Source organism: Spermophilus citellus (assembly GCF_964194105.1).
Source record: "Spermophilus citellus genome assembly, chromosome: 2".
In the NCBI taxonomy this organism is placed as follows: Eukaryota; Metazoa; Chordata; class Mammalia; order Rodentia; family Sciuridae; genus Spermophilus; species Spermophilus citellus.
In genome coordinates this window covers 8,319,936-8,342,407 of record NC_138183.1, presented here as the reverse complement: position 1 = coordinate 8,342,407, position 22,472 = coordinate 8,319,936, and the positions used below count along the sequence as shown (strand labels likewise).

The 22,472-nt window shown below is 43.5% G+C and overlaps 1 protein-coding gene across 4 annotated transcripts in view; it reads left to right on the top strand.

Moving 5' to 3' along the window:
* The window catches only part of GARNL3 (GTPase activating Rap/RanGAP domain like 3), a 148,185-nt gene that overhangs the window by 57,025 nt on the left and 68,688 nt on the right, over positions 1 to 22,472 (top strand). For all 4 annotated transcript variants that reach the window (XM_081281953.1, XM_081281952.1, XM_081281951.1 and 1 more), the window contains exons 4-7: positions 2,648 to 2,722; positions 15,561 to 15,660; positions 17,321 to 17,439; positions 20,170 to 20,234. In XM_081281953.1, the coding sequence (XP_081138079.1) occupies positions 2,648 to 2,722; positions 15,561 to 15,660; positions 17,321 to 17,439; positions 20,170 to 20,234 (359 nt within the window). The remainder of the gene's footprint in view (positions 1 to 2,647; positions 2,723 to 15,560; positions 15,661 to 17,320; positions 17,440 to 20,169; positions 20,235 to 22,472) is intronic.

Below are 22,472 nucleotides of genomic sequence, written 5' to 3'. Positions count from 1 at the left end.
GTAGGCACAGATGAGCGAGCAGTTTGCCAAAACCACCCAGCATGGTGCGGTGTTATGAGGACTTGTGGCTGAGGAGCAGTGGTGGAGGTGTCTGGACCAGTAGAGGTGGTCACAGTCATCCAGGTGAGAGATGATGGTGACTCATTTGCAGACTGTGAAAGAGAGATGGGGAACTCATGCTCCTAAGTTCACAGGGAGCCAAATTCCTTCTATCCATCAAATCATCAATTGTGTTCTTCCTTTCTTTCTGACTTCTTAAGCAAGGCGAACCATATGCTTCTTACTCTAACATCAGCAAAGGAAAAGGCAGGGTTGCCTGTGCCTGACAGGGTCTGGAACATAACGGCAGACTTTTAATTTGTATTGGTTTAAGAGTGAATGAGTGGATTGGTGAAAGATGGTCGCTCTTCTCCCCAGTCCTAGATGGAACAAGCTATCATCAAGGCTTTATCTACCCACCTCTATTTTAGGCATAACAAGGAGAGTACACTCCTCCCATATGCTTGTGAGATGTTACTAGCTAATTATAGCACTCTTTTCTTGCTAAGTCCAGATATGATCGCAGAATGGCTCTCCCAGAGCCCTTGAGGCAGTCTACGCCAGTGACACCCAGCTTGGATCCTATTTGCTGCTCCTTCTGCTTTAACAGTGAGTGCACACCTACAGCAAGGATGACGCTGGTGCCGAGTCCTCTACACTACCTTGTGGAAATGACGATGACCCTCAGAGACCCAAATCAATCTTGCTCTTGTACTTTAGAATTGGCCTCTGTAAAGTCAGAGAACAGTCCACAAGCTCAGCCTCACTTGACACCAAGTGCAGAGTTTGGGCCCAAGGACCACCCTCAGTTTCAATCATTGACTAGAAGGACTCAGAACTCACCAAAAGCTGTTCAGCTCACTTACGTTCAAGTGGCAGCCAAAGGATACAGACGAGAATCAGACAGGGCAGAGTCCAGGAGGGTCCAGAAGCAGAGCTTCCAGCTGGAGACTTGGGCAGCAACAACCCCTGCTGGCAACGATGTGTGGCAGTGCACTTGGAGAACTCACTGAGCCGCGGGATGCAGAGTCCTCAGTGGGCCTGACCATGAGGATATGGCTGACCACTGTGTGGCTGTCCTTAGCCTCCAGCCCCTCCATGGGAGACCTGTACTATGTGAACGGGAGCCCTCACCATATTCCACAATGTTACTTACTATCCAGTGTGGCTCAAGGCCCCTATGTGAAGAGACACAGGAAATTCCTCAGGCTTAGAAGGTATATCCCAGGATAAGGCAAACCCTCAGTTTATCAGCAGTATAGGATCTGCTACCAGCAATAGCCAGGCATATACATAGAAATCTTTTTATTTGTTTTTAGGAATTGCTTTACAGATTAAAGATTAGGTATGAAAACTGGGCCTCCTGGACCTTTCAAGTAAGGTCTGGTTAGATGAGGATTACGCATCCACTGTCTGGCTGCCTTTGCTCACTCCCAGCTCTGTCTGGGCAGCTATCTGGGAGCTATTGATTTACCCTTCTCTGCCTCGATTTCCTTGCTCATAAATGAAATTAATAAGAGTTTCAGCCTTGTGTTATTTTAAGAATTAAGTAAGATAATACATATTAAGGGCAAAAGAATAGATGGCACATATAAGTACTCAATAAACACTCAATACTATTTTTATGTTTATCTTGAGAAAAATGTGCCAATCTTTCTCAAATAATTTTCCTTGGGAAAATTTGTGGGGAGGTTCTCTGAAGTTTTTCTCTTACTTTCACATCTCCATGTCTTGTAAATACTAGTGAAAGTAATAGATAGCAAATCTCTCCTAAGATCGTGTTTCTGTTTCACTGGGTGAGCCTGAGATGGAATTGTAGGATGCTCCCCTCCCACCCACAGCAAGCATATTCTAATAAGTCTGGGGTGTGGAAGTTGTTGGCAGATCTTCGCTGAAAATTACAGGTAGATTTAAAAGGTTAAAAGAAGAGAGATCATTTTTCCAAGTCACTCTGAGAAATCTAGGAGAGCATCTCGGGGAGCAGTCTGAGGACTGTGGTGCCACGTGTGCTCTCCTCCCCCCTCGCCTCCTCCTAGCACCCAGCCCTTGAAGACCATCCGTCTGCAAGTGCCCTCTTGCCATTACTCAGACAGTCTGCCCACCTGGAAGGCATGTGTTGGCCTTTTGGAAACTCTTTAAAACTGAACGAGGCACAAGAGCTTCCTCTGATACTAGTGGATCCTTGCGTTCCTGCCAGCCACTAATTGTTCTTCCGGCTGCCCTGGGAAGGCAGTTGAACTTGATGCTTGGCTTTGAGTTTTGCCATCTGTGAGCCGCTGCTTGTCCACATTTGATGTGTATGAAAGATTATTTTTCCACAGACCATTGCTTTAATGTTTTTCAGTTTTGGAAAATGTTCTGATTTGGATTTGATGCTCTCATTTTTTACTCTTGCAGCCCATGTGGTCCTGACTCTTGGACTCCTAAGATCGAGGGACTGATGCTCTGAGGACTCAACTGATAGGACTTAAAAGGAGCCCTTAGCTTCAAGGCAGGGCCAGTCAGCTCATGTTTGATTTGGCTTGAGTATAGCAGGAAGCCATTTGGACAGAAGGGGCATTGCAAATGGTGGCCCAGCTACTGACTGAATGCTCTTTTTTTCCCCTAGCTTATTTCCAGTGATGCTGATGGAGCTATCCAGAGGGCAGGCAGATTCAGAGTGGAAAATGGCTCTTCAGATGAGGTAAGAATATTCCTCAGTTCCTGTTCTGGCACCAAGCACACAATTGTGATGCCTGTGCGACAGCAGTGGACAGTTTGTGATGGTCACAAACGACTCACCTGAATGGAGCTCTGGAAGGGGTAAACAGAGCCTTCCAGAGCTTTGCATGGAGTAGATGTGGAGGGGCACTGCTATTACCCTGGCATGGAATGTGCTAGTAATTGGGTGACACATATCTTTTAAAAGTTCTGTCATAAAACCAGGTGGACACATGCCATTGTTCCATCAGAGTGGTAAAAAATAATCCACAGCATCTTTTTTGGATCCAAGCTCCGACCATTTGCCAGGCTGGTCAGCCCTGCATTGCCACACGAACAGATCCATTTCCAGGAGAAAGGTGCAAAAGCTGTGTTGACTACAAATGTTACCTTTATTCAGAGAAGCTGTGGGGAAAGGAGGGTACTGCTGCCCACCACTCCCTGGGCCCATGCCCTCCTTCTGAGCTCTGATGGTCTTCCTTGCTGCCAGGCACAGGGATCACTTTGCTTTTTTTTTTTTTAAGACCTGCATAGCTTGCTCTGTCCCTTGGAATCTTCCCCTGAAATTGCAGAGTACAGTGGAAGCTCCTGATTCTTTTTCATCTCTGAGCCTGTTTTCAAGGTAGCTAATCAGTGCATTAGCACCCCAGCTTTAGAATCAGACAAGCCTGGGTTCAAGTTCCAGCTCCCCGCTCTAGTTGTATGACCTGGGTGAGGAGCCCAGCCTTGCTGAGCTCAGTTCATCATCTGTGAATCAGAAACTGTCTTGAGAGTCTTGAGTGAGCTCAGTGAGGTGAGCTGGAAAGCTCTCAGCCCTGCACCTGGCATACAGTAGGGGTTCGCTCCTGTGATCATGGTTGTTGTCGCTCCCTGATCGCTGCCATATTGCCAGTGCTGCTCGCCCAACCACTTCCCAAAGCAAATTCTTGGTGAAAGACTATGGGCTGAACTTGAAAGGCCCTAGCATCCAGGAAGTCAATGTTCATCTTCACCTTTGGCCCTGGCTTAGCATACCCATTCACCCAGGTATGGTGCCCTCACTATTGCTGTGTCAGGCAAAAGGAGGCATCGCTGTCCTCGGCCAAGCCCCTGAACAGGTGCCCACAGACTTCTTACCAGAATGATGTCAGGAAGATGGCCTCTGAAGCTTTGAAATGCCCCCCCCCCAAGTGGCTTGTGATGACACAAAACACGAAGCCTCGCATGTCCCAGGTGCAAAGCCCAGAGCATAAGCAGCAAGTCCCTCTTTCAGTGCTCAGAAAACCAGTGACCACCATGCTACGTTTCTGCTCTGAGAACCAACACACTGGAGACCCCAGAGACTACTGTGCCTCAGGACATGCTTCTGCCACCAAAAGCTTTTAGAATTCAGCCCAGCCCAAAATGAGCAAACTGCCTTGGACTATACCCACCAAACACAGCTCTGGCCCCTGCTGGGACTTGTGTCTGGAGGAAACCCACGCCTCCAGGAAAGACATAAATGGGGTCTTCATGTGGTCCTGAAATCACTATGAACTTTGGCCATCAAACACTGCTCACCAGGCCGAGTCACCTACTCTGACGTACACCTGGGGACAGGTTCTGGCTCCTAGCCATGGATGGGAAATCACCTGTGGCAGGTCATGGGCAGGACTGACTCTGGAGTCAGATGCCTGGGCTCAAGTCATGGCTCTACAGCTCACCAGCAGCATGACCTTGGGTAGGTCCTTTGACTACTGGAACCATTGGTGGATCTGTTGACTTAACAGATCACTGTGGTCTGCTGCATATGAAACACAATCCCATCAGATTGCTTCTCTGGAAGATAATACCAAGATCAAGTAGTGTTTTAGATTTTGTTTCCACCAAAGCTACTGAGCATGAGTTCTCAGTTGGAGTACCTAGGCTTTGTTTTATGTTGATGATCCTCAGTTATAAGCTTTTGACAAGTGTCCAACTCAATGTCCCACCCAATGAAAGACCCCAGAGGCACATAACACTCAGAGGAAGATAATCAGCCTTGCTCTGAGTTAATTAGAGCAGTTAGTGCAATAGAGGACTCAATACAGAAATTTAAAATTTTCTGAACCCATGAAAAAACAAATTACAAAGTATTTCATTATTGGGTTACTTGTGCTTTCATTTTTGGATTATAAGGGTCTTTTATATAGGGTGCACACTAGACCTTATGAGATACATGATTTGTAAAAACTTTTTCCCATTCTGTTTTTTTTTTTTTTTCCTGCTTTCTTGATTGTGTCCTTTGAATCACAGAGTTCTTAACTTGACAGTACACAGTTTGTTATTGTTTCTTTGGTTGCTTTGCTTTCAGTGTGTAAGAATCCACTGGCTACATCAAGGTTGCATGGTCACCTCCTATAGTTTGCTGTTTCCTTAAGATAATGTTGAATTTGCCTTTTATTTCTCTGGATGGCGAGCAGAGGTTTCTGTGACTTGCCGTCTGTTGTGTCTGAGTGTGCCTGGCCACCTGGTTCTGTGCTGTCTGGTCTTGAAATTTATCCTGAGGACACTGGAGGCCCTCAGCACATTGCCTTTGGCACAGAGGATTTTGGTTTGCTTTTGCAAGGTATCTTTAAATTCAGTCCCTGGGTTGAGGCCTTTAAACATCCAGGGGACAGACCAGAACTGCAGGTTCATGTGAAGGCCATGGGTGGCCACACAGCCCTCCCCACTGGCTTGCTTGGCCAGTGTTTCCATAGCCCTCCTCAGGTTCCCTGATTTGCTAAAATGACTCAGGAGCTCAGGAAAGCAGTTTACTCTTGTCACTGGATTATTATAAAGGACGTATCTCAGGAACATCCCACTGGGATGGCACATAGAATAAGTGTGGGGCAGGGTGCCTGGCAAGGAGCTGCCGCACCCCCTTCAGGTGCCCTCCTCTCAGCACATGACTGTCCAACAACAGGAAGCTCTGTGGAACCCCGGTGTGGGGGGCTTATGGCCGTGTCACAGGCACGATTGATGGACTGATTGGCCATTCATCAATGATTCTCTCTCCAGCCCTCTGATGTAAGTTCCAAGCTTTTAATCAAGGTTTAGTCTTTCCAACAACTGGCCACCAACAGTCACCTCCTTAGAACAAAAGGCCCGCCTGTTACCCTTCTCACTCAGGGAATTCCAAGGATTTTAGGAGCTCAATGTCAGGAACCAGGGTCAAAGGCCAAATATCTGTCTCCCATTATTCTACATCCCCAGAGTAGATAATTCTATTGTTCAGAATTGCTAATTGCTATAAAATTCTTTTCACTGAACAGAGCACATCTATTTTTTCTGCTTTGTTCTCCACAGCCCCATAGGGTAAGGCTGAGCCCTCTTCACCATGATGGGTCTTCCGTATTCAGAGATATCTGTTGTGTTCCTTATTAGATGGACCCAGTGCCTCCATTATCCTCCTTTCTGTTCCTTGGATACATGGGAGGCCACTAATGAGCATCTTATTTTTAATTTTATTAGTTTCTTAACATATTTATAAGTCATCATGCATATTGACCCTTCTCGTTTAGTCTACCTCCTCACTATTAATTTCTCATTCCTACTTCTATAATTTTAGTAATAATATTGAAAACTACCAAATGTACTTACTATGTGTCAGAATTTTTAATTGGCAAATTTATTTACTTTTGATTGACACATAATCATTGAACATAGTTATGGGGTACAGTGTGAAGTTTCAGTGTGCAATGATCAAATCAATGTAATAACATCTCTAGCCAATGAGCCTTAAGTGCTCAGAAGGGAACACAGGGCTCTGGATGTGCTCTATAAGGCCACAGAGGAAGCTGGGCTTTCTCCTTCCTTACTGTAGACACTCCATCTACTTTTTTGAAGCCCCTAAACCCACTATGACCTGACAGTATGGCGTCCCCCACCCCTGCCTATTTCATGTGTGCTGGGGTTTAGCAGTGAGGCAGTGTGGGGTTACAGGGATGACTTTGGAGTCACACAGACCTAGCTTCCCATCTCAGCTCCAATGCTTACTGGTCTGCAGCTCGGTGTCTCTGAGCCTCAGCTCCTGATGGGTAGAGAGGGAGATGCAGCCCACTTCACAGCACCTGGCCTCCCCGCCCTCCACTGGAGTACTTCATATTTTGCACCTAAGGGTAGGATTTTACATTATCTTCACTGAATTTAATCTCATTAGAGAGTCCCATGATTGTTAATTATCAAGAATTTTTGTGACATCTTGATTTTGTCACCTGTCCTATTAGCTGAAACACTGAGCAGCTTTATATTTCCTTCAGATATTCTTGTCTTGCCATCTGTGTGCTCATTCAGATTATTAATTAAAATGTGCATGACCCCCCCCCCAGGTGGGTCTAGCACTAGGGAGCTCCCACACTGCTCACTTGTATGTACCAATTAGTAGATAGTGGAGCAGAGGGGACAGTCTCTCGGCTCTTTACAACAATGGCCGTTAGCATGGGGATGGTTCTCTTATACACTGTTGAGGGATGTAGAAATTAGTTTAATCTTTGGGGAGGGCAATTAGCAATAACTACAAATGTGTATACCATTTGGCCTCAGTTCTGCTAAGATGTGTACTGCAGCAATATTTAAAATAGTGGGAAAAAAACTGGAAACAACTTCGATTTCCATGAATAGAGGAATGATTAATATAAATTATGGTACAATTATGACTGTATAATTGAAATACTGGAATGATTAGTCTCAACTATTGGAAAGATGAAGTAGAACTGGGTGTGGTGATGCATGTCTATAATCCCAGAGGCTTGGGAGGCTGAGGCAGGAGGATCAGAAGTTCAAGGCCAAACTCAGCAATTTAGGCCCTAAGCAACTTAGTAAGACTCTGTCTAAAAATTCTAACAAAATATTTTTAAAATGACTGGGGATGTGGCTTAGTGGTTAATTGCCCCTGGGTTCAATACTTGGTCAAAAAAAAAATGAAATAGAGGTATATTCACTACCATAGAGAAACATCACAGCAGAGTGTTAGACAGAAGAGCAAATTCTAGAATTATTTGTATAATATCCATTTTCCTTCTGTAAAAAAAAAAGATAAATATGCTTGTCAATATGTAAGAAAATTTCCAAAAGGATACTTGAGAATGTAACCATAATTGCTTCTGGAGAATGAGCCTGAGAGTTCAGGACAACAGCTGGAGGCTTAGCTTCCCTCCTTGGACTCTTCCATGTTCTTCACAGGTTTTATAAGTCTATAGTCAACCCAAATTATTAAAAAGAATAAGTCAGATCTGTATATATTAAACAAATTAGCTCTTTATGTCCTGACATAGGACTATTCCCAAGATGCTGTTGTACTTGTTGAGACAGTGTCTCACTGTTGCCAGGCTGGTCTTGAACTGGTAGGCTCACGCAATCCTCCTGCCTTAACCTCTTAAATAGCTGGGACTACAGGCGCGTGCCACCATGCCCTGCTCCAAGATGTTTTCTTTAGTGAAAAACCAAGCTTCAGTGTAATATCTGCACTATTGTCCCATTTATGAAAACAAATCATGTATATGTGTGTATGCACATGTATGTGTCTGATGTGTGTGTGTGTGTGTGTGTGTGTGTGTAAAGTAAACACATCTTTGAAAATGCATTAAGAAGATCTGGCACTATCCAAAATCAATCTGATAGTATGGTTATTTTAGGGAAAAGAAGTGGAATGGAACATAGAAGATGGGGAGAAAAATGGATTTTAATTTTTGTTAATTTTACTTTTTTACAAGCAGCTTCTACCCCTGATTACAATTGTAATTTTAAAAAATTTAGGTTTTTTAAATATATTTATTTGTTTTTAGTTGTATACAGTACCTTTATTTTGTTTATTTGTTTTTATGTGATTCTAAGGATCGAACCCAGGGCCTCGCACATGCTAGGCAAGCGCTCTACTGCTGAGCCACAACCCCAGCCCCCCAAAATTTAGTTTTTTTTAAAAAAAATCTATCTTCCATCCTGCCAGGGTTCTCTCAGCAATTTAATTGAGGAACTAAAAGCCAAGCTATTCAAGGCTTTCACTTTTTTATTGAGCTCACTGTGAAAGAGATGATGAAAAATCATAAGCATTATGTGAAATTTGGGGACTCATTTGTTGCAGGTTTGTATTGTGTTGATTCTCTGCTTGAAGCCAAATATTTAAGAACATTCAAATAAAATCAGTGTTTCGGGGTGTGGGTTGTGGCTCAGTGGTAGAGTGCTTGCTTAGCATGGGTGAGGGAGTTCAATTCTCAGCACTGCATATAAATAAATTAATAAAATAAAAGTCTATCAACATCTAAAAAATTTTTTAAAAAATCAGTGTTTCATATATAGATTTTGTTGAATTCTTAAAATATCCTGGCCAGTTTCAGGCCCCCTCCTTCACATTCCACAAGTATAAATGGGTTAAAAAAAAAAAAAGAGTGAAGGCAATAAGAAGCTTTGGTGGGCTTTGGAATTCAAAGCAGAGAAGAGGAGGTTTTCTGAGCCTTTGAACTCTCTGGACAGCTGGCCTGTCCAGGCACTTCTGCAGCACAGAACAGCATGAGCCCATTAACCTACTGAGACCTTTAGCAAACGTCTACGTGGGTGTAAAGTAAACACGGGAAGTTGCAGAGCTAAATAGTTCAGTTATCTAGAAAATGCTCACATCACAATATTTCCTCCTAACTTTCTTGTGAGCAGCAAATAACACATTCCTGTTTCATTGACACCTTAAATTGCTATAGACAAAGTTTCGGTATTCCTGACCTCCTTTGTAAAATCAGGCATATGTAAAATAATTAGAATTTATTGAGAATTAAAACCACAGTTAGGTGCTGCTGCACTCTTCCAGAAGTGCTGAAGTGAAGACCTGAAATGCTGAGCATCTGGTCAGGGGCTATGGAGCAGCTGGAACCCACACATGGCAAGTAGGAGTGTGAAGTGGTGACTCCTCTTTGGAAATCTGTCTGGCAGCACCTATTAAAACTGAACGTGTGCATCTTCTGTGTCCCAGGACAGAAATACACAGAACGTTCACAGTGACTTTATTCTTAATAAAATCACAAACAGTCCCAATGTCCACCAGCTGGAGAATGAACCTGAGCTGTTACCACCCATGGACCACACAGTGTGAACAAGAAAGAACGGCTGCAGCCAGGGAAAGGAGAACATCACAGACAGAATGTCACAGGACTGGAAACCTGGAGAACACAGGAAGTGATTTCATTTTTATGATGTTCCAGAGCAGATAAAGCCTGTGGAGACAGATGGCAGCTAGTGGTTGCCTTTGAGGATGTGGCTGGGTAATGACGGGAGACTCCAGGACACTGAGAACACTTCCGGTCGTGATCAGACAGTGGTTACATGTAAAAAGCTGTACACTTGCATGTCCCATTAGGGCCACTATGTCATCCCAAGCAGGCGCTTGTTTTCAGAGATGTTCTCCTGGGTCCTGGGCAGGGGGTTGTGGCTCTGGCCCTGTTGCTTCTTGTGTGCATTCTTGTCTTCATATCCTGTCATGTGTGCTTTTCACCAGGGCCAGGAGGTGCTTGCTACTGAGACTCACAACTTTTTGGGTGTTGGGTCCCCCATTTCAGTTAAATATTCAGTGAAGATGAAAGTTAAATAGGTAACTTTTAAATCATTTTTTTTTTAAAAAAGGCCTATAATTAACAGCTTGTACCTGACTTATGAGATGAGCCACTGCCCAGTCCCATTGTCCTTCCCTCCAGATGCTGGCTGCATCTTGCCTCTCCTGGGTTAGTCCATTCCACAGTGGCCACCAGCAGCCTCTAGAGAAGGTCAGGCAGAGGCACGTGCTTCAAAGGTCCTAGGTGTGCATTTTCTGTTCCTTCAATCCTTCTCAGCAGTCTGCTGAAATCTGTAGATCCCTTCTCAGAATAATATTTTTAAAGGCATATAAAATAAGAGGATTGGGGCAGAGGCTGTTGCTCAGTGGTAGAGCACCTGACTTGCTCGTGTGAAGCACTGGGTTTGATCCTCAGCACCACATAAAAATAAACAAATAAAGATATCATATTTATCTACAACTAAAAAAATATTTTTAAAAAGCCACAGAGGATTACAAAGGAAATGGTTGATCAATAATCAAGTTATCAGAATTTTTTTTTTCATATTGCTGGGGAATCAAACCTAGAGTCTCGTGTATGCTAAGCAGGTGTTGTGCCACCAAGCTATATCCCCAGCCCCAGGAGGATTTTCTAAACCTAATTCATGATATATGTGTTTTTTGCTTATATTAAATAACCAATCCAGAAGTAGATTCTGTAACTACTATAATTTTAAATGGTGGAAGAACATAAACAGTGTTTCTAGATAGCTGCAATCACTATAATGAGTTTTATCAAGTTTTTAAAAGTATCTGGTTGTGTGTGTGTGTGTGTGTGTGTGTGAGAGAGAGAGAGAGAGAGAGAGAGAGAGAGAGAGAGAGAGAAAGAGAGAGAGAGAGAGAGAGAGAGAGAGAGGGTTACCAGGACTGTTCACTCTACTGTAGTTTATTTTATATGCTCGTACTTGAATGAAACACTAAATTCTGGAAGTTAGGGAAAATACAGATGTATTTGTTTTGCCCCATCTGAGTACTTTCCCCCTTTTCAGCCTCAATTCTTTCAGAACCCCTGGCATAGAGCATTGGTTCTGAAAATTTCATGTCATCAACATCACCCGGTTGCTTGTTAAAATGCAGATCTTGGATTGCAGTGTAGTGCTTGTCTAGTTTGCATGAGATCATAGGTTTGATCTCCAGCACCACAAAAACAAAACAAAAAAGGTACCCAGAGAGATCCGGAGGAGGAGTTCTACAGTGAACTCAGGAGTGCACATTCCAACAAATCTGAGAAGTGCTGAGCTGTCATCTGGTGCCGCTGTCTCAAAGAACCCTCTCTGAGTTGTGCAAATCTTGGAGGCTCCAGGAGTTAGCTGTGCTGGGGACATGAGAGAGTCTCCTCTTCAGGCTCTAGGAAGCTTTCTAGGTTCCAGGGCTCAAGGCCATGATGCCAACTATTGAGGGGTCTGACTGGCTGAGGCCAGATTCCTAGGCTTCACCCTGCTCTGGTCCACTGATGCCCAAGGTTGGTTGACAGGCCCTAGGTGGAGGCGGCACTCTGCCTGGTGTCAGGTAGAGACCTCTGTGGAGCAGGAGCACTGCCAGGGCTCCTGGTTAGGAAATAAAGGGCTGTTGCTAGTGAACCTATGAGGAGCAGATTCCAACAATACGCCCTCTTAAGTCTCACCACAAGGTCAAAGCCAAGAGGGACACCCTGATCAGGTGATCAGAATTAACTTCACCAACAAGGAGCACAGGGCATCTTGGGCGAGTGTCTCCATAAGCTGAGAAGGACCAGCCTCACTCATGGTGCTCCCACAGGTGTGCAGACCCCGAGTCTAAGTGCGGGGAAATGTCAGGCAGACTCCAAATGCGGAGGGCTTTATTTAAAAGAACAGGAAAAAGGGTGCTGCAGTCTTCAAAAATGTCACTGTCATAAAAGAGAGTGTATGGAAAAGTTGCAGATGAAGGGAAGCTAGAGGCATGACGACAAATTGATCCGCACTAAAGAAGGACAAAGCTTCAAACAGCACTGTTGAGCCACTTGATGAAATGGGAATATAGAAAATAAAAGTGATGCACCAATGTTAAACGTACAGACACTGGCAAAGCCACGCTGTGGTTATGTAAGATGTCCCTTTGCTTGAGAAGTACACACTGAAGTGTTGAGGGGTAAAGGGCTATTCTTTTTTTTTTTTAATTACTTTATTTATTTAATTTGTTTTCATGGCGCTGAGAATCGAAACCAGAACCCAATGCCTCACACGTGCTAGGCAAGCGCTCTATCACTGAGCCAGAACCCCAGCTCCCAAGGGCTATTTTTTATGCATCTGAGTCTTGAATGGTTCAGGAAAAAATGTGTGTGTGTGTGTGTGTGTGTGTGTGTGTGTGTGTGTATGTGTGTGTGTGTGTGTAGGTGAGAGAACAAATGGCGGGTGAGACGTTTTCACAGGTGAGCCTGGTAAAGGGGATGCTCTCTGCTTTCTCATTCTCACAGCTCTCTTCACTGTTCTTATTCTTGCCACTCTTATATAAGTTTAAAATTTTTTTCCAAATAAAGATTTATACATATTTAGCTGCAGCTGTTTTTCAAAATTCAAGATAATCCAATAAAAGCATAATAATATTAAGAAACTTTAACCTACAGTTTTATTCCCTGATAAATTAAAAAGGCAGAACACACACACACACACACAAAAAGACACAGAAAATGATGTAATGGCTAAAATTAAAGAGAGAAAACACCTCTGAAATGGGAACTGGCTTCAGTTCCAGCTCTGCTACTGATTATCTCTGCATCCGTAAGCAACATTCATTAACTTACTAAGTCTCGATTTCCTCATCAGAAAGAATGGGGTTAAAGTAGACTGTGTCTCATCAAATTGATGGTGGCAGTTCTGGAAATAATGCATAGCCTGATACTTGGCATTTAGAGCTCTTAGCAAATGTTAGTTTTTCCAGAGCTATGGTGAAGGCAGGAAGTTTCTCGATTCAGTTCGTAACCCCGAGAATGTGACAGCAACACACACACCAAAGAAGCTTCAATCCATCTCATTAACAACTATGATGCATAAATCATTTTTTAAATCCAGCTTTCCATTAAAAGAATAATACCCCATGACCCAGTAGGGTGCATTCCAGAAGTCTAAGAATTCTTCAACACCAGAAGAACTGTTGCTATATATAACACATTACATCACTATGATTTTCCTCCATGTAACTATTCTCTCAATAGTGGCAAAAAAGAAGAAAAAGCTCTTAGTAACATTTAATATTCATTCCAGAGAAAAACCTCTTTGAAAATTCAGAGTTGAAGAAAAGTTTCTCAAAATTATTGAAAAAAAAAAACTGATCGCAAACATCTAGCAAATCACCAGAGGCAAAATCAAGAAGTACTTTCTAGTAGCCTGCCTCCTACACAAGGCACAAAATAGATGTCCATGGAGCTTTGGTAGAGTAACTGCCAATCATTCAGAAAAATGTGTGTCTAACATAACCCCTTCCCAGTCCAGGCAAGACTCAGGCATTCACCATAAAAGTATTTATTACCTTATGAAGGTTGGGAGTGATAGTGTTCAAAAAATTAGAATTAGGTTAATTGATAAACTATTAGGAAAAAATTGATCTTTACTTCATAGCAAACATCAAAAATGCTCAACAGATTAAAGAGTGAAATGTAAAAATGAAGCCACAGAACATTTAGAATTTAAAGGTAAATAGTTTCATTAATAATGGTATGGAGGGCTGGGGATGTGGCTCAAGCGGTAGCGCGCTCGCCTGGCACGCGTGCGGCCCGGGTTTGATCCTCAGCACCACATACAAACAAAGATGTTGTGTCTGCCGAAAACTAAAAAATAAATATTAAAAAAAAATTCTCTCTCTCTCTCTCTCTCTCTCTCTCTCTCTCTCTCTCTCTCTCTTCTCTCTTAAAAAAATAATAATAATGGTATGGAGGGGCTGGGACTCAGTGGTGGAGTGTTTGCCTACCCTGTGTAAGCCACTGGGTTCCATTCTTAGCACCACATATAAACAAAAAAAGGTTCATCAACAACTAAAAATATGTGAACAACCAATAAAAAAATGTTTATTTTAAAAAAAAACAACAACTAAAAATATATTTTTAAAAATGATGGTATGGAGAAACCTTTTTATGTAATGATACTAAAGACAGGGCCAGGAGGGGAACAATCTGAGAAATTTAAAACATCCCTCTGTGTCCAAAATTATCATAAGCAAAGTTAAAAATTAAACTAATTAGAAAAGAAATGATTTGCATTTTATTTCAAAGTTTTCACAAATAAATATGAAAAAATAATATACAACGATTAGAAAATGGACAAAGGACATAAGCAGGTAACCCACAAAAGAATTGTAAATAATTAATAAAAGTATAAAGGAAATGTTCAATTCCGTTGGTGAACAAAGAAACCCAAACAACGTTGAGATGACATTTTTGCCATTAAATCATGAAGAGGAAACATCAAGGGCATGGGAAGGGGCAACCTCCATCAGGCCTGGGGGAGCTCTGATCGTGGCACCATGTCACAGATCCCTGGCGATGTGCCTACTCCTTGGCAGAGCAGTTTGGCTTCCAAGAATTTATCCTCCAGGGATAACCTGCCACATTGGCATGCGAGCCGGGGATTAGGTGTTCAGCACAACTTTATTTACAGTGGTCAGATATTGTTAAATAGTCATATTGTGTCCACAGGGTGGACTGCCACCTGAGCCAAAAAGATTAACATTGTAGAAATATATTTATTGACGTGGATAAGAGCTAAGGCAAGCCAGAGGCTGTATGTTCAGTACAATTCATTTTGGTAAGAAGAATGCATATGAGTATGCATAGAAAAAATACCCAAATATTAATAATGATTATCTTCAGATAAAGTTACTTGTTATGTTCATCCATATTTTCCACATCAGTTGGGTGATTTTTATAATATATCTTAAGAATTTTACATAGTTGTGGGCTTGAGGTCAGAGGCTGAGATGTGTTGGAGGTGAAATGTGCCTGTGTCAGGTAGCGAACAGCTGGCACTCTGGGGAACACCAACCCCCAAATGTTGTGAAACCTCTGACAGAGCTACCTTATACTCCTGTCAGTTCCCGCCTCACTTGGTTCTCTCTCATGCACCGGAGGGCCTCTGGAACACTTCCATGAAGTAGACTCAGACCAAGTGTCTTTTCTAATGAGAACATGAGGTTAGAGCCCCTGGGTGTTGCTTTGAACAATGGTTTTTTTCTGGTTCTTTGGCTTCTGGTTCATTTCCAGCTTATTCGCTTTCTAAGTAAGGCTCTTAATGGCACAAACTTTGTTCCATTACAGAATGCGACTGCTCTGCCAGGTACTTGGCGAAGAACAGACGTGCACTTAGAGAACCCGGAATACCACACCAGATGGTATTTCAAGTATTTTTTAGGACAAGGTAATTATGCCATTATAGTGGTTGGGAAGAAAAGATACTCAAAATGAAAATGAGTGCTAGTGTAATTTCTGGTGCTATATATGAGTGAAACTAGGCAATTTAGGGACACTAAGGTCAGGGCATCTCACTTCACTGTCAGTAGTAAGCTTTGTAGATTAAAAGATGCTATTTGGAGTCGCAGCCCTAGGAATTTTTCTTTCCTCTTTTTTTTTTTTTTTGATTGTGATTTGTTTTGTCATTCAGATTTTTTTCCAAGTTGTTTTGTCCCTGGGGAGTTAAAGGGGATTATAGAATCTGAATGAGGGCTTTGAGAGACTAGAATTTTCAGGTGGAAAAACAAATTTAGTGAGCTTTGAACATAGGCAGTGAGGCAGAGAACTGGTTCCCCGAGCTTCTGGGCCAATGTGGAGCAAGAGGGGCATTAGACAGCAGGTGCGGGTGCCATTCAGTGTGAGTAGCCTGCTATTGCCAGGCAGCCTGCAGAGCAGTGGGGACAGAGTGCAGAGGCAGCGTGGTCCCTGCCCTCAGGCACCCACACAACGGGTTTGCATCTATTAACAGAGGATCTTACAGGAGCTACTCTCCACTTCCTGTGAGTCCGCTTCCCTATTTTTAAAGTAGGTGTTAGTCCCTACCTAGAAGGTTTGAAAAGAAAAAATAGCACTAAACCCAGTGCCTGGCACATCCCAAGAGCTCAGTCACTAAGAGCTTTCCAACATCATACTTCTAGAACAAAGGGCTCAAGTGAAAATACACAAAAAGATGGAAAACAGGAGTGTGTTAGTGACAGAAGACACTGGCAATGGAAGAATAAACTAGTTGCAGGATCCTAAATGAGTTTGAGAATTTGCTTCTTAAGCTAATGCATATTTGATCTTTGAGCTGTGAAATGAGAGCAATCAGACCTTAGTGATGTCTTTAGAAACCTGATGCACTAACCTCTAAGAAGTTTGTGTATTTGGACAGCAGAATTTCTTCAAGTTGGTGGGGGAATATAGAAGCTTTTATAGAGACAGAAATCAGCAGGAAGGTTGTCGCCTTCCCCAGTGCAAACCCAGCACAGTGATGATTTGACAGAAAATGGTGCCATGAGTTTGGTGCCATCAGCTTCCAGTAACAGAAAGCCTGCCCTAAACTGGCTTAAACGAGAAGGTATAGAATGAGAAATCCAGAAGGAGGATAGGCTCTGAAGTGGGTGATTCGAAGGCTCAGTGATGTCAAGGACCCGGGCTCTTTCCCCTTTTCTGCTTCTGCATCCTTAGTGTGGCAACTTGGCCCTCCGCAGGATCACAAGGTGGTTTCAGTAGTAATTCGATCATCACATCTAGACAGCTGTCCAAAAGAAGGTTTTTGAGTCAGAAGGCTTTCTAGAAGTCTCTTATCAGATTTCTCCTTCTTTCTCATTGGCCAGCATTGGGTCACATGTTCACTCCTGAGCCAGTCACTGGCAAGGGAAAGGGGAATTTGATTCAGGATTGATTCCTGAACCAGTCACAGGCATGATTATCAGGTAGTGAACAGGTTCTGTCCCATGTTGGGCTTGGGATTATCATTCCCTGAGCTCATGTGTAGGAAAGTCTGGACACCACCACAGGGTCCCCTCCTCTCTGCCTAGAAGAAGGAGGTGCGCTCTTGGATTCTAAACCTGTTTCTTCTCCAGTCCACCAGAATTACATCGGAAATGACGCAGAGAAGAGCCCTTTCTTCTTGTCAGTGACCCTTTCTGACCAGAACAATCAGCGTGTCCCTCAATACCGTGCAATTCTTTGGAGGAAAACAGTAAGTACCTGACTCGCACACAGATCATTCCCAGTCCAGGGTTTCGCAAGCCTCATTGTCCAGGTGGCTCAGGTAAGCCTTTTCCTACGAGGTTCTTTCAGTTTGGGGTATTTCAGGATTACACCATTCTGAGTTTAACAGTAACCTTTCCCTTATTTATAAACCACTAATCAGACACAGTCACTTGCCTCCGTCTTGGCCTCTGGGAATACAGAACTATATTTTATGAAGTATATCAGTTCATTCACCTTAGCCACTTTTAATACTGAAAGCAGCGAACTGGCCCACCTTCAGCTAAAGGAGAAAGATGTCCTGGAAAAATTCCACAGCGTTTACCTGGGTACAGCCCTGTGGTGCTCCTGCCCCGGGGGACATTCGGCCAACCACCACATCAGCTCCACTTCTAGAATCTTTTTTAGGTTTAGCCCTTTCGTCAGTCTAGCAGTTTAGAAAAACTGCTCTAGACTTAACTGGACAGGCAGCCGCTGCCTGTGGTAGTTTCCAAACACCCAGCTGGGGAGTGAGCTGAAAGGAAACCCTTCAATTTGCAGGTGCAACTCTTCATTGAGCTCAGGAGAGTTTCTTATGTCATGTTCATGATGGCTGCTTTTTTTCCTGTCTCCTGAATTACCCTTCTAGTAATCCTTATATTTGACCTGTCTTTCATTCATTCTTTTCATTTTTTTCTTGGTATTTTTCCCTTTCCTTCTTGAAGAATTTTTCAAAGACAACATATGGTATGTTGGAAACAGTATGCGCCTGCACACACACACACACACACACACACATACACACACACACAGAGCAATAAATCAGTAACTTCAAAAGGCCCAGAAGAATGTCCAGGGGTCACCACACAGTTTTGTGGCTAGGAGCTTTTTATAGCGATTAAAGACAGGAGTAGTAATAGTAATCAAATCTAACATTTATCAAGCACATGCCAGGCACTATACTAAGTCCTCCAAGTACATTATCTCAATAGATGCTCTCGAAGTCAGGGAGGTTAAATGACATGGCTGAGACCACATGCTGGTAGCAGACCAGGCAGAAACCAGCAGAGCCAAGCTGTCACCATTGCACATAATTAATTCTATGTGTAAATCTTTGATTCCTACTGTCTCGCCCACTAGACCGAGTTCATGGAAGTCAGGAAGATGTCTTCTCTGTCCTCATTATCCCACTACCTAGCTCTGTGCTTAGCACATAGGCAGGGCCCTAGTAATAAGTTGTTGAGTAAATTAATAAATGACATCCAGTCTAGCTTAATCCCTGAGCCACATATGCCGCCTTTACCTTATATAAACTTTTATGGTACATTCAGAATTTTTTCTTTTTGAAGCAGATTTAGGGTGAAAATCTATTTGGTGTGAAGTCTTATGAAATTATTTCCTACAGAGAAATGTTGGCATGTCCCCCTTACTGTGCCAACTGGGTTGGGTCCTGTCATTAGTACTCTGCAACAGTTGGAGGTGACCACGTTGGGGCACTGCATGCCAGTTTTTCTCAAGTGCCTGCACCTTAGTGAGAAGTAACAGTGTCTTCATCCAGAGCAATGGGCAGGAGGTTTTCTGGCCAACTTTGTACTTACTTACTTATTTACTTATATGTATTTTTTATTTTATGGCTGCTACTTACAACCTTCCGGTTTCATCTGGTTTCAGTGTTCTCTTTTGAATAACTCTTTCTCTTTTGGGCAAATAAGGAAAAATTCTTCCCATAAGAAGAACCTCTGAAGATTCAGATGATTTCTGTTTCAAGAAGTCTTTGAAGCCAGATATGGTCACACATCCCAACTCAGGAGGCTGAGACAGGAGGATAGCAAATTGGAGGCCAGCCTCAGCAACTTAGTAGGACTCTGTCTCAAAAGTAAAAAGAGGAGGGGATGTAGCTCAGTGGCAGAGTATTTGCCTAGCATGTGCAAGGCCTTGGGTTCCATCCCCAGGCGCCCCCCCCAAAAAAATCTTTGAGTTGGAGACCTTGTATGTGGGTCTTGTTGTCAAGTGGAGACTGTTTTCTTTTTATGATCTTGGAGGCTTATCCAATTCTCAGCTCAGAGACCAAATAAACCCTCTTCTCCTCTGGTTCAGATGGTGTTTTAGGTAGCTTTGTGTTACTATAACAAAATACCTGAGGCAATCAACTTTAAAATAGGTTTTGGCTCACAATTTTGGAGGTTTCAGTTCATGGTCAGTTGGCTCCATTGCTTCTGGGCCTATGGTTCACATCATGGCAGGAGTAGGTAGATGGAGGAAGCTGCTCACCTCATGGCAGCTGGGAACCTCTGGAGAAAGAGAGACCAACATCCCACAGTCCACTTCAGAAGCTCAGCCCAGTGTCCTAACTTCCTTCTCTGGTCCCACCTCTTAAAGTTTCCACCCCCTGCCAATAGCACAACAGGCCGGTGACCGAGCCTTTAAACACACAGTCTTTAGGGGACACTTAGCCCAACCATGGCAGATGGCTCAGCTCCCCTCCACAATGCCAAGATGCTGAGGATCCCTGTGTGGAAAGTCGTGCTCAAATCCATGAGTGTGCAGGGGCAGTGGGACAGTGGAAGATGCCAGCGGCCAGAGCAAGGTTCGTTCCAGCATAGAACACGTTCATTTCTGAACATGGCCCTGAAGGAGCCCAAGAAAGGCCAGACACGGCTTCTTTCCAGTGCCCAGGCAGGGCTCTCTCAGAGATGGGAGTCACCGCAGTCCTCACTGATTCCGCGTTTTCACTTCCCAGGGTACGCAGAAAATATGCCTTCCCTACAGCCCCACGAAAACTCTGTCTGTGAAGTCCATCTTAAGGTGAGTACGGATGAGCTGAAACCCACACCACAGGTTTTCCCTGGAATGCACTGTGTAGCGTCCCCTGTCCCCAACGAGGCCTTCACAGCAGCCCCACAGGGCAGGTGCCCTCGCCCCCATCCTATAGAGGAGGAAACGGAGGCTCCTGAGAGAAGGCCCAGCTTGAAACTCACATGGGGTGGAGCCGGGCACAGCCCAGGCCCGGCAGCTCCAGCACCACTCAGGCCTCGCCAGCGCATTCGTTGCCTGATGCTTTTCTGTGCATTCACTCGGACACTTTAGTCTTAGAAAGAAAATCAAGAAATATTTTTCCTTTCATTTTTCTACTTTGAAATAGAAACCGAGATGTCAGCAAAAACTGCTCTGAGGAGAATGTGCTTATTCTTCACCAAACAGAAAGTGAAATGATTGGAACATCTGGCCGCTCCCTGCCCAGCTGCCTCTCCATGCCCCCACCTTCCCACCCCCTCCATATCTTTCCCATGCTTGGGTGGCAGCCCCCCAGGGGAATGCCACCGTGCTGATGGAGCTGTCCCTTTTTCCCTAGCTAGGATGTTACATCCTAGTGACCTGCTCCTTTGTTGGCACTGTGCTAAATGCTTTCAGGTGTTCTCTTGGTAAACCTGTCACTAGGTCCAGGAAGTACATCTGTGGTTGTCTTCATCTGCTTATCAGGGACTGGAGCTTCAGAGAGGTGAGGGGATTGGCAAAGATCTCACAGCTGGTAAACTGCCAGGCTGGGATTTAAACCTAGTCCATGTGACCCCAGGACTTGGGCGAGGGATGACGCAGATCCCAGGGCCTGTTGATTTCCTCTGTTCACCCGCAGCTAGGTGGTGGTGGGAGATGGTTTTCAGGATCCTCAGGTAGCACATCATAGCTCCAAGTCTGACTGACCAGGATGTCTCTTGGAGTGAGAGACTTGACTCCATCAGTTAAGGGTTAAGATTTACAGTAAAATTTCCATGTCCCATCTTCAAACTTGATTTGATCTTCAGATTGCAGGCCTTCTCTTGTCTGCTCTAAGCATTCTGATTTTCTTCTGGAGCAGTCTGAAGCCTGAGTTAAAGAAGCATCAACAGAGAGGTTACATTTTTTGTTGAGCATGGAACTATCTTGTTGCTTCTATGGATCTATAAATTTTAACTTGCTACCAAGAGTAATACTTTGAATTATATTGACTTAAGATTTATTTTTTTAACACAATTTTTAAAAATATCTTTATTTCACTTATTTACTTTTATGTGGTGCTGAGGATCGAACCCAGGGCCTCGTGCGTGCAAGGCGAGTGCTCTACTGCTGAGCCTCAACCCCAGCCCTGGCTTAAGATTTCTATGAATCTTTTTTTGTTGTTGATGTTCTCTAGAAGTTACTCTGGCTCCTACTTCCTTGTTTAAAGACAGGGCAGTTAATTCAGCTAGAATTGATTTAGTTAGAATTTCACTTAGTTATGTGAGCAGCACCCTCCCTACTCAGTACACCACTCACAGACAGAACAAGTTGCAGCAAGGTTTTAAAGACAGGGAAGACTAAAACTTCCACAGTCGCCATCAACAGAAGTAGACTTATCTTCTTTTGTTACAAACATGAACTCGAGAACTTAAAAGGAAATTAAAATGTTAAAAGTCAAGATTGCAATTAATCACAGAGTCTATATTAAAGCAGGAACGGAAACTTTATTCACCAGCTGGGGGTCCAAGGGGCAGGCTGCAAGTCTACACCCTTCGACCCCCTCCTGGGGTTTGAAAACACCTTTTACAATCCAAAACCATATTAATCATAAGTGGTTATTGCTGTGATTCAAAACCATAAGCAAACACCATGATATCTAAAATCATAAGCAGGAGGGGGAATGGGTCAAAACGTCCCTAATTGAGTACAAGTTAAAGAACAGTTACTAATGTCTGGACAAATCGATCTCTGACAGGGTACATTGTCCAAGAAAAATGGGAACCAAAGAGAGAACAATTTTACATTGTATGAGAATTGCTACTTTGCTTTGCCAAACATGCTATGCTAAGCAACTGTTGATGGGTACAGAGGCAGGGCTTCCCCATGGGAGAAGCAGCTTTTACATGACATGAAGTTTCAGGGTAAGATGGAGTCTGTTTGGTCATTGCCCATGTAACCTGGCCCAGAACAAAAATATAAATACTACAGAGTCAGATTAAGCCTGGGTTCAAGTCCTCAATCTGCTCCTTAATGGCTTTGTTATCCTGTTGTCTTCTGAGCCTCGAT